Here is a 12831-nt window from a genome sequence, read left to right as displayed (position 1 = left end):
AATTAAAATAGACTTCTCAAAAGGAGTTAATATTTCAAAGTGATGTAGTTTTGTTAAACTTCAGCCATATTCAAGTTTGCTGCCTTTTAAAGTTTCTGGAGCAAAACAAAATACAGTTCCATTTCTTTAATCCAGATCACCAAGAAAAGCAAGAACATTTGGGCTGGGGTTGTGGCTCAGCAGTAGAGCGCTTGCCTACCACATGCAAGGCTCTAGGTTCGATCCTCAGCACCACATAAAAATAAATAAATAAATGTAGGTATTTTGTCCAACTACAATTAAAAAATAAATATATTTTTTTAAAAAATAAAACCATTCAAACCCTTCTGTCCTTTGTATTTCCTATAGGAAATTTTGGCCACTTGGATTTTTTTAAAAATGGCTTTGTTTTGGTGGATTGTCAATTCTAGATGTAGTTTGCAAACTCATACTAAAATTGTTTTAGTATTGGTTCACAAGTTTCCATTTTTTTCTCCAGGTATTTAATTTGATTTTGCTAGAGCAGTGTAGTCTGGCTGAACTTCATAAATAATTGAAGACCTTTAAAAACATGCAGATTTTCGGCTTTCCTTCTTTTAGGGAAGTAAAGGACTTGGTCATTCAGATGCTTAATAACTATTCCAACTGATTGTGTAATAGTTCACATTAAGTGAAACCCTGGTTTGTTTCTCCAGTGATAAGTGGCTATTGGAGTTTTGCTTCTGTCATTGAGCATATGTGCCTCGTGTACCCTCTACTTGTCACAGTCTGTCATACTTTCTAAATGGCTTTTACTGAGTAAATCAGTTCTACTTCATTGAAATAGTATGTTTTGGGGTAGGGACCATGTTTTTGGCAGAGAGGTCATGTCCAGATGTTTAATCTTAAAATCATGTCTGACATATAGCAGGTTCTTATTAAAAATTAAGGGAATAAATAGGGCAAAATTTGTCTTTGCTCAAAGTTACAATTTCCTGCTAACCAAGTAGCCATAAATTAAGCCACGAGTATCCTCCATTTTTCTTGTCCTTTGAAACTATCTTAACAAATCCCAGAATGCCATCAACAAATTTGTAGTCCTAACCATCTTTTGTCACCTGCGTCCTTCCCAACAGGCAGGTGATCCCAGTAGCTGTCCTTGCAGGAACTGCACAGTGAAAGCCCATAAGTGTCACCTTGGGGAAACTAACCTTTGCAAGGCCTCAGCAGTTGTACTCTTCTGACAGACCGTATGAAAAGAAATGTCTAGTATTAGAATAAGGAGATTTTGACAGATGAAAATGGAGAGCAGAAAAAACTATTTCCTACGCTACCTTATGTAGACACTGAACAGTTTATATATTAGAGAAGATAAGGAGGCCATGTTGAAGATAAGGTCTGACACAAAGAAGAATCAAGAGGAAGCAATCGGGGGCTGGGTCAGCAGTGGAATGCTCACCTAGCATGTGTGAGGCGCTGGGTTTGATCCTCAGCACTATATAAAAATAAATAAATAAATAAAGGTATTTAAAAAAAAAGGAAGCAAACAGCTTTGTGCTGGAAGCTCTCTAGACTGTACTCATGTTGTTTGATTCTGGTCCCAATTAGATTGCATACTTGGGTCTCAGATGTGAAATGACAAGGAGGACATTCCTGGAGTGAGAAAAATGAATGAAGAAAGGCTCAGATATAAGAATAAGCAAGTTATTTATTTATATGCTGAGGAAGACCCATAGATTTTGAGAGCTAATTCTCATAATATGATACTGAGTCCAGAATAAACTTTCCATAAGTACTTGTTTTAATAAGTACAGAATAAAAAAGTAACATTAGCAGATTAAGAAGCATAGTTAGTGGAAGATACTAAAATTATATTTGTTGGATGTTATGTGGGAAGCGTTTGAGAACATCTTAGATGTCTAAATGTATGATTAAGATAATATTTTTTAAAAAACCCTATTCCTATTACTTTTAGAGAAAATGAAGTTAGGACTTACAATTGATTACTGATGAAATATTAAGAATTTATATCAGTGAGTTGGGTTTTGGAAAGAAATTGGACTAGGCCCAAATAATTGCTAATAGGGCAAAATTTATCAGCCTATTATCTAAAGGATAAACTTAGGCATTGCTGAAAAGTAACAAGTGGGCACCAAGTGAGAAAAAAGAGTCAGAGTGGCTCTTACCCACCACATTGTGCACACAGCAGCAACTTCCTGGTCATCCACTCTCAGCTTAATTTTTTTCCCAGCCATACACTCTAATCTCTGCCTATTGATGAAAGTCTAAAGACCATATCTTTTGTCAGGTGCAGATCTCAGCAGCCTGATATGTAGTAACTCAAAAAGAGCTATCTAAGAATGAGACTTAAAACTTGCACAGAATCTTTTGGGCATATTATTTTTCTTCAGCTTACAAATTAGACTGTATCAGGTCTTTGGTGTTCTGATTTTGGTAACATTTTTCTCTTATTATTTTCTTAGTCACAACTATTCATTGAAATAATTCTACCTACTCGCCATCTCTCCGTCTAAGAAGTGTCACAGATATAAAAGCAAAGAGGTTATATGGTATACATACAATATTCAGTTGAACCTTGAGCCTCATCCTGTTTATCATCTTTACACTAGCTAACTACATAACCAATTTTCTACACCTTTTTTGTTTGCTATACTCTGTCTTATAGATATCATTCATAACATTTTTTTTAATTTGTTTATTATTTTATTCATAACATTTTTGTAACATGCATTTTAACATCTAAAATGGTATACTGATAACAGCTAAACCCTGCCCTACAGAATTATCTGAATAATTTCACATATTTCTGTTTTTCAGAGATGTATAAATATGAGCTAAGTTTGTATTTGGAAAACAGAAGTTTCCTTTGACTTTTTTCCCCCTTTATATGTTAGTAAAACTTATTCTTCATTACTGTGGACTAAAATTAGCTTGCAAAGATAAGTATAAAAATGTTCATAAGACCCTGATACTCTACTTGGCTGGACAAGCCATCACTTGAACGTCTGATATCATCTGTTAAAGACCAACAAACAGAAGCCAGCGGTCAGAATAACGCCAGAGCAGTGTCTATGACCTGGTCGGGAGGCCAGGTGTACCTGTTGGCATCAGTCAATTAGGCTAGAGAGTCAATTGCTTTACTACTTGCTTCCATGGACAGAAAAGAGCAGGAAATTAATAGACCAATCTAATTTAATCAGAGAAACTTACTGAAAAAGGTATCAAAACAGTAACATATAAATACAGATCCTTTACAGCAGTCAAATTGCCTTTCCTCACCTTGGAAAAGTGACTGATATAATCTTCCTATGGTGAATAATGAAGCTGAGTACTACTCTTTCATAAAGGCTTTCTGTATTCTCAAGTACTGCACAGTGCAGCTTATAGTGCCTTTAGTTGCACAGCCATGGAGGTATAGATATGTATAGATATCATCATTTTCCTGGTACATAGAATAAGTTGAGGCCTAGAGAGGTTAATTGACTTACCAGAGAACACACTGCAGAAAAGTGACAGAGCCATGATCCACATTCCCATTTGCACTGACTTCAGAACCTGTTGTGCCTTTTGTCCTCTCTAAATAGGAGTCAGCTACAACACTGAGTAGCACTGAAATGCTATTGGTGGCTGGTAGGTGAGAGAGCAGATAGAACATTTCTAAAGCTGAAGACCTGGTATCCTTGCTGCTTGTAAGCACAGCTTGATGGTTTGGCATCATCTGTCCGTAAAGAGTCTGGGAGTTCTCAAATACATGCACCTTTTTTTACTCCATCAGCTGAACTAATTGGCTGGCCACTTTGGAACCAAAATTTATATTACCCAGAATTGACCTCAGCACATTACCAGAGTCTGAAATTTTCTTTCTTTCTTTTTTTTTTCCCCTGCATTTGTTATTTCATCAGACCCCTCAACTGGTTCATTTTGTAGAAGAAAGAGAAGGGAAATTTGGAAAACAATAGCAAGTCACTTACTTTAAAAATGACAAAAATGCTTTTAGTATATATTCTTTCAGACTAAGGAAATACATTGTTGTATCTAACCACAAGAGCATGAAAATTGTTACTTTTAATACCTTTTAACCCCAGCTGTCTGAGGTCATTGCAGAATTTAATTCAGTAACTTATTAATCACTTTATACAACCTAGGTATACTCTCCCCCCCACCCCCTCACCCAGTACTGGTAATTGAACCCAGGGGCACTGTACCACCAAGGGCCATATTACTAGCCCTTTTTATTTTTTGAAACAAAATCTCACTAAGTTTCAGAGGCTCACCTTGAACTCGTGATCCTGCATCTCCATCCTCCCAAGTTATGGGGATTATAGATATGCACCACCACACCTGGCCTAGGTGTACATTTTTTCAATAAACAGAAGACTCAAACCTAATGCTGACTACTCTGTGTTTTAGGTTTTTAGCACTGCCACTGTATAAGCACAGGGTCATTGAGCTTAGGACATGTCTTTCTTATTTAGAAGCCCCTTGGTTCTCAGCAGGTAAATAACAATGGTCAATGATGGGAAATTGTTTTTTTATTAATGGTCATGTGAACTGGAAATGCACGCTTAATTTTTGTAAAACTAACAGAATTGTACAGAAATTTGTTATAAGCAAGTTAACATTGTAGAAACTAATAGGGATTCCTCAAAACCCTTTTCTTTTTCTCACAGTGCGAAAGAAACGAGTTGAAGGAGACCACCAGTAAGTCCAACAAAGTATAATCTGTGGAAGACTTCAGAACTTTACCAAGGGCTCATGTTGGTGACATCAGATGTAAAATTTTTCTGGGTAGAAGGGAAAAGACTGGAAATCTTTTTGTTTGTTTGTTTAGCTTTTTTGTTAGCTATATGCATTATTTTCCTAGTTTAAGTTGTTATCAGTTTAAAATTATAAAATCAATAGTATCTGGTATTTTATATTTTGAAGCATTTCGACTTTCTACTAAAATCAGTTTTAATTTAGCTTAATTAAATGACTTATAATGAGTCTTGGGCAAAAAACAATACGATTATAAATAAGTTTCAGAAGTCATTTATGTAGAATAATTTGAGGACCAATTTTTTAAATTAAAAAGGCACATTGCTGATATCAATTGCTCCTTCGAGGTATAAGGCACTTAAAAGTTTTCTTTGTTTTGTAACCTGGATACTTTTCCATTTTTTAAGAATAAATGAACTTGGCAAGGGTATATTTTTTCCTTATCAAGGAATCAAAATGCAATGATTTTTAAACAGATGGCTCAAAATCTGGTGAAGTGTTCAGAAGCCAAAGCAGACCTCCAGGGAGAGACCTTCATGCAGTGCAGGTTACTGTGCTTGTCTGATGCAGCTCAGCAACATCTAGGGATTTGTTTTTTAAACAAAATCATCAGCTGATCCAGGTTATATGCTTTGTTTAAAAATATAGTATGTCTAAGTATTTTTAATTGGTTCATTTTAGTTATAAATGACAGTAGAATTTGTTTTGACATAATGAAAGCATGGAATATATCATGTTCTGGTGAAGACCCCAGTACCTCTTTTTCCCCTTCCCTTTTCCTATCCCCAGCTTCCTTCCCTCTATTGATCTTTCTGCCATTTACCCAGTTATTATTTCTTAATTAATTCTTTGTGGATGTACTTGATGGTAAGATTCACTATGGTATATTCATGTATGTGCATAGGAAATTTATGTCAGATTGATTCCACTGTCTTTCCTTTTCCCATTCTCCCTTCAACCCCCATTAATGTCTATGTTTATTACAGTTTTTCATTTTAATGTGGGCATTATTAAATTTTTATGAAAGCTAATGGTAAAAAAACATCTGAGTAGAAAAGTTGTTTTCTTCCCCCATAAAAAGGCACACAGCCAACTCTCAGTTATTTAGGATAAAATAAAAAAGAAAGCTGCTGCTAAACATGTGAAATCATAGGTAACATGATGGAGTTCAGGTTTGAGGAACTTGCAAAACAGCCACTTAAACTGATGGTTACTATAAGGAAGTTAGAAACTGGGATGTGTGTAAATTACTTGGTATTGTGCTGTATGCCAAGAAGTTCCATATGCAGCGCAGAATGGCATAGACAATATTTAATCCCCACTACACACTTTCCAGCCAAAAAAGAGAAGTGCTGATCTTCAGAATCTGATTCTATTATATGCTTCCTTTCATCTTGCACTTTTTCCATATTGTATAAAAATATTTTCTATAACAAAAGTGGTCTTTATTGCTCAGAGTATTAAGGTGAGTGCTTGAACAGAGTTCTGTGGCGAGAGGACAAGTGTGACACTGCACACCCCAGCTGTGCTACAGGGTTTGATTTTGCATTCATGTCCTGTCCCATAGCAGCTCTTTAGCAGGAGATAGCAGACGCACTCACATCTACAGAAGACTGGGAAGAAGGGGATCAGAAAAATACTGGCCTCATAAGGCCTACCTGGATCATTTACAAAAAGATATTTCTGAGTAAGGGGAAGGTAGTTTGTCATGGTTAGTTTTTTAAAAACCTTTTGAAGTTGAATCACAAAATGTCTACTATTTTGGCTGCCAGACAATTTATCCCATGATCTAGGCAGCAGCTTGTGTACTATAGTAATAAGCCTTCTTAACAGGCTAAAGCTTCCCTCATAGGAACTGTGGTGTGTTTGCTTTTTGAAAAATCAGTATCCAGTATTTCAAAGGGGCCAAAGATTAACTTTGCACTATTCCCTTTCAGTTAAAAGCCACTGATTTTTTTTCCCCAAGTTAGAAAGGCTTCACTTGCTTGCTTTCTCACCTGACTACCTCCCCCAACACCAGCCTCTACTGTCTCTCTCCCTCTCCTCTTCCCCTCCCTTCTTCCTTCTTTACATATACAACTTTTGAATTGTACTTGATTTTATAAACTGTGCAATTCCAGCAAGATTTGGAGTCAGGCATGGAGCAGGTATCTAAGGCTACCACAAAGAATTGGTCACTTAAACTTCTAGCCAGGCTTCCTCATTTGCATTGCCCTGTAAGTCAGTTAATAAGTGTGCTCCCCTCTCTCCCATTTGGTGGTTTTTTTTTCCCTAAATATTGTTAAGGTTGGTCCCTACATAGAATTTTGTATCATACTTACAGGAATATCTTTTTTACCTACTATTTATCAAAGTATGACTAAGTTGAGTATTTTGCTTGTACCATTCCAGTTCTGTGCTATAATACATTTTATAATTTCTTTATAAATAATTTTAATATGAATACTCATCCAACTAAATATGGAAATCTCTCAAGTATTATAAGGGAGAATAACAGTGTTTACTTTAAAAAATCTGGTACCTCGCTGGGCATGGTGGCTCATGCCTGTAATCCCAGTGACTTGGGAGGCTGAGGTAGGAAGATCACAAGTTTAAGGCCAGCCTCAGCAATTTAGTGAGGCCCTAGCAATTTAACAAGACCCTGTCTCAAAAAATAAAAGAAGTCATGGACTGGGATTGTATCTCAGTGGTAGAGTACTTGCCTGGCATGGGTGAAGCACTGGGTTCTATCCTTAGCACCACATAAAAACAAATAAATAAAATAAAGTTTAAATTCATTTAAAAAAAAAGTCTGGGGATATAACTCAGTGGTAGAGTGGCCCTGGGTTCAACCCCCAGTACCCCCCCAAAAAAATTGGTACCTTTTAATCTTTTATTAACTGGGTTTTGATATAATCTTAAGAGAATTTTTAAGACCTTAAGTTTTTTCATCTAATCAGTTTCAACTTACATGTTTATCTAAGAGAATGTCCTTTCATTTTTAAATTGTTGCTTTTTAAGAAAAAAATTTAATTACCTACTTTATAAAATTTTATATTCATATTTGTCTGGAGTTCAAATTTTTCCAGTATGTCTATATGAAATTGTTTTTAAACCTCAATATTATTGCCAATATTAATACGATGAAAATGGATTTTGGTGCTATATATTTGTAGCTAAAGCCTTGTAAAAATCTAAAGAATAAGCAAAATATGTTTTCTAAGGGTGCCACATCATTTAAAAGACCAAATAAACAATTGTATTACATAATCTAGCAGATTGTTATCAATTTCAAGGGGAGTTTTCTTGGTCATTAAATAGAAAATTCTTGTTCTCTGAATCAAGTAACCCACTTGCTTTGTGCAAGAGGTACACTTGAGGAAAGTTAAATAAATAGAACTTTAGATCATTTTCCAATTAATCAATTATCTGGTGTGTTTTCCTTTTAAGGGGGGATTCCATGATGTAATAAAAATTGTAAAAGAAAAAAAACGTTTTGACAAAATGTTAGTCCTGTTGTACATTATATATAACCTTGATTGCCATTAAAATAAGACAAAAGTTTGTAAAGTTTCATGAAATCTTACAGTTCCCAGGGCTACCTTATTTTCTCACTATAAAACCAGGAACCACTGTTACCTCCTAGCAGATCCAAGGATCATGCTATCTCTGGAGTCCATGGACACTGCCATTCTCTGCAGGCTCAGTCCTGTCCAGCTTTGCTCCTGCACTACAGTGATACTTCACTTTTGAACAGTATTGACTGAAAACATGGCACCCAAGAGAAACAAACACATGGATGGAATAGAGACAACTCCTGTTGCTACTGGCCAGATGAAGGGTTTTAAGTTGTTGGATCTAAACATCTGGAGAACTGTCTTCAATACCAGCTGATGCTGATTAATATTGTTTCTGGATAGCTCTCACTCTAAGACTTGCTTATCAAACAAATCAAACTCTTCCCTAATGATTTTTAAATTGAGAAAATACTATCCATATGCAATGATTTTTATATTGTCATATTTTAATCTGGTTATTCTTTATATCATTGATTTTTCTTCACTATAATTCAGTTCTATAAGTCTTCTATAAAATTGGACAATTTGGAATTTTTAATAATAAAACATTTGTAACATTTTATTAATTTTAAACTCTACCTTGCAGTCTCATTATTCAGAGGGGCCAACCTTAGGGATTACCTAGGGGAAAAGACATAATTAAGTAAATTATCCTGGCCATTACCATATATTTTAGAAAGCCTTTATTAATATATAAAGAACTAGGTTGGGGATGTAACTCGGTGGTAGTAGAGTGCTGAACCCAAGGGCCTGGGTTCAGTCCCCTGTGCTACTAAAAGAAAAAGGAGGAAAAAAAAAAAGAATTGGACTTAGGATACCTGCTTTAGAGTTTAATAAATTAAAACACTAAGAAACACCACCATATTTTGTTAATTATAACAAGTTCACGTATTTTATTTAAGATTCTTCCACATCCTTAGAGTCTACGTATAGAGGTTTTGCTCCCTTTTCTACAGACTATTAGTATATTAGTTCAAAGCAACTAATTGGCATAAAATCCTTCAGATATCGTTTATATACTTGGAGTGATGTTTAAGACTTTAAGAACAAATTCTAGGTTCTTGATGGGTATGTTTAGCCATTATTAAGAGTTTAAATTTCATCTCCACTCAAAGACAAGTGTATTTTGTTGTTGTATTATGTTGGTTATTGTTTTGAGACTAGTCTCCCTGTGTTGCCCAGGCTGGCTTCATACTTCTGGACTCAAGCAGTCACTACACTCTCTGAAAAATGAGTTTTTGATTCAGTTGTTTCAAAGTTTTAGATTTGTCTGCTTAAGAATTGTTTTTTTAAGGTATGCACACAGGGGCTGAGGGTGTGATTCAGTGATAGAGCATTTGCCTAGCATACAGGAGGCCTGGATTCAGTCCCCAGAACCACAGACACAAGTATGCACATGTATAGCATAAAAACCTTTGTAATTTCAAATAAATTTTCACTTTTATTTCAGCCTTTTGGATTAAAAGCTTGAAAATTGCTTTTGTAACATCATTCTTTGTCACATAAAGTCAAGTTTTTAGATTTTTTTTTCCTTGGCTAATATATCCAAAATACTCTAAATGTCATACTTTTCCATCTTTATAAGTACAAAAAGCAATGAATTATATAACACTGTTGTTTAAATAATAAAAAAAATCCCCTCAGTTCATAATAATGCAATGAAGTTTCTTGTGAAGAATATGCACTATAGGCATTTAGAACTTAACAATTATATACTGGAACAAATCATTTCAATAAAGTTTATCAAATATCCTGTAGACTTAGGTTTTTTGGAAGAGCACATAATCCTTTTAGTTCCTGTAATTTTTTAAAAAATATTTTTTAGTTGTTGATAGACCTTTATTTATTTGTATGTGTTGCTGAGAATCGAATCCAATGCCTCACGCATGCCAGGCAAGCACTTTTCCACTGAGCTACAACTCCAGCCCTAGTTCCTGTATTTTAAAGTTAATTATTTATATCATTCTAAAATAAGTTTACTAATTTCCTAAATTTTCTATCCTACCTGTTATGGACTGAATATGTGTCTCCCCAAAATTTGTAGGTTGAAGATCTAATCCCCAATGTCATGGTATTTGGAGATGGGGCCTCTGGAAGGTAATTAGGATTAGATAAGGTCCCAAATGTGGGGCCCTTGTGATGAGAAGAGACAAAAGACACAAAACTCTCTGTCATGTGAGGAGATGTTGAAAACATAGCTGTCTACAGTCCAGAAAGAGAGCCCTTCCTAGGTGCTGAACCTTGATCTTGGACTTCCCAGCCTCTAGAAATATGAGAAGTTTCTGTTGTGCGAACCAATCAATCTTTGATATACTTTGTTAGAATAGTCTCAGCTAAGATATTACCCTATTGAACCATATAAATTGTCAATAGTTGGCCATTTTTACCCATAAAAATAGTGATTTTACGTGGCTCAATGTAATAATAGTACTTGGTCTTATCTGATCATAGAACTAAATATAAATTGACAGATATGAAGAAGCGGGGTTCTGTGATACAGTACATTCTGGACCTGACAGGAGCCAGTCTTGCTAATCAACTAGAGGTGCTTTTTACAGTAAAGCAGTCATTGCATATCAGTCACCTAGATCCATCAGCCAAAATAGAAAATCAGTGGAACATGTATTGGGTTTGATCGAGCTTTATATTCACAGACAGGACATCCTGATATATATGGCAAGTTAGAGAGGCTTTGGAGTTTTGAAAGGCTCCTCTGTCTGAGAGGACTCAAGAGTGCCAGGAGCTATGGGGAGAGTGCCCTCATCGTGTCCTCTGAAGCAGCCTAGTAAAAGACACTCAGTACATGGGGCACTTCTGTCTTTAGGTACCAAACTCTGGGTGGTTAACCAACCACATGTGAATCCAAAATTGCAAAACATTTGTTTTCCTTCAGATGTTTAAGCTTTCCTGCATGATCTGCAAACATTGAGGAACTGGAGATTTCACAGATACATCTAAGCATCAAGGCCATATTAAGAATCCCTGAGCTTACAACTAAATTATGCTAGTACCTCTTGGTGTTCTGAATGAGTCTCTAAGTCTCCTTTCAGGAACTAATGCAAATTATGAAAGTGTTTACTATACATTCATGAAATTGTGCTATTAAGGTAGGAAAAGGAGGGCTGGGGATGTGGCTCAAGCCTTAGCGCGCTCGCCTGGCATGTGTGCGGCCCAGGTTCGATCCTCAGTACCACATACAAACAAAGATGTTGTGTCTGCCGAATATTGAAAAATAAATATTGAAATTCTCTCTCTCTCTCTCTAAAAAAAAAACAAACAAACTTGCAGCTGAGTGGCACCTGATTCCCCAACCTAAAGGGTCAGCTGCAAGTTAAAAAAAAAAAAAAAAGGTAGGAAAAGGAGATAGAATGTGAGTCCAGGTTTTCTGTATTGAGAAGATGGGGCATGTTTTTCCTTGGTCATTTCCATCTAATAATAAAACATCTAGTATTCAACTCTCAGAGGCAGAGAAATAACAAATGTTAGATCATGAAGGATTTATGTAGTCAAGGCTAAACCCATCTACTTGAGGAAGCTGACCTCAAAGAAATCAAAGTGACTTTCCCAAGATAACACTGCTGGTTCCTTTATTCCGTATGTATTTATTAGGTACCCATTATCTTACACCCACCAGGGAAGTCACAAGGCTAGGAGTTGAAGCTAGTGTTCTGTTTCCTATTGCTCTTTTCCTTAAAGTTCATTTATCTCAGGTGAGTATCTTGAGCATCTGTCTTCATTAGGTCACTGATGTATTTGTTCAACTTTGTGATTGTTTCCATCTGTAAGGTGAGTATAATAACACCTACAGGGTGTTTTGAGGGGTAGAGCTGGAATAGAACAGCTCTTAGCAAAGCTCCCAGTATCCTCGGAGCCCTACCATGCAGAACCTGCTCTTCTAAGACAGCAGGCCATGTGGTAAATGGAATTAATGCCTTTGCCAAGGAGACTAGAGAGCACAGGAGGGCCCTAAACCCAGCTAGCCAGGGCAGAAAGACACCTGGAGGCCATCCCTGAGCTGAACTTAAGCTGACATCTGACCCCTGGCCAGGAGGAAGTGGTGGGGGCAGGGCAGCAGGAATGCACTCAAACTAAGACCCACCCAGAGCGAACACTTACCAAAATAATCTTCTCACTTGGCAAAAGGAGATTTTCTAAAGACTTGGTTTTGAACATTTTTTTATTCGTAACTAAGTTTATGCAAAAAAATTTTAATTAAAACAAGTCATTTCATTATTAAAAAAAAAAAAAAAAACTTGAGAGGCTGGGGATGTAGCTCACTGGTAGGGCATGGACTTTGCATACGCAAGACTCTGGGCTGGATCCCCAGCCCCACCAAAATTTTTTTTAAAAAAACAAAACCAGGGGCTGGGGTTGTGGCTTAAGTGGTAGCGCGCTCGCCTGGCATGCGCGAGGCACTGGGTTTGATCCTCAGCACCACATAAAAATAAAATAAAGATATTGTGTCCACCTAAAAAAAAACTAAAAAAAAAAAAAATTTAAAAAAACATGTTGAATGAAGTTTATACTAGTGCACATC

At 36.2% G+C, this 12831-nt stretch overlaps 1 protein-coding gene across 1 annotated transcript in view; it reads left to right on the top strand.

The window, feature by feature from the left end:
• The window catches only part of TMOD3 (tropomodulin 3), a 78008-nt gene extending 70236 nt beyond the window's left edge, over positions 1–7772 (top strand). The window contains exon 10 of the mRNA XM_081290089.1: positions 4650–7772. Within this exon, the coding sequence (XP_081146215.1) occupies positions 4650–4684 (35 nt within the window). The 3' untranslated portion in view covers positions 4685–7772. The remainder of the gene's footprint in view (positions 1–4649) is intronic.
• The last annotated feature ends 5059 nt before the right edge of the window (positions 7773–12831 follow it).

The sequence above is a fragment of the Spermophilus citellus genome (assembly GCF_964194105.1).
Source record: "Spermophilus citellus genome assembly, chromosome: 4".
Classification (NCBI taxonomy): Eukaryota; Metazoa; Chordata; class Mammalia; order Rodentia; family Sciuridae; genus Spermophilus; species Spermophilus citellus.
The sequence above is the reverse complement of the archived record's forward strand: the minus strand, read 5'-3'. Positions and strand labels throughout refer to the sequence as shown.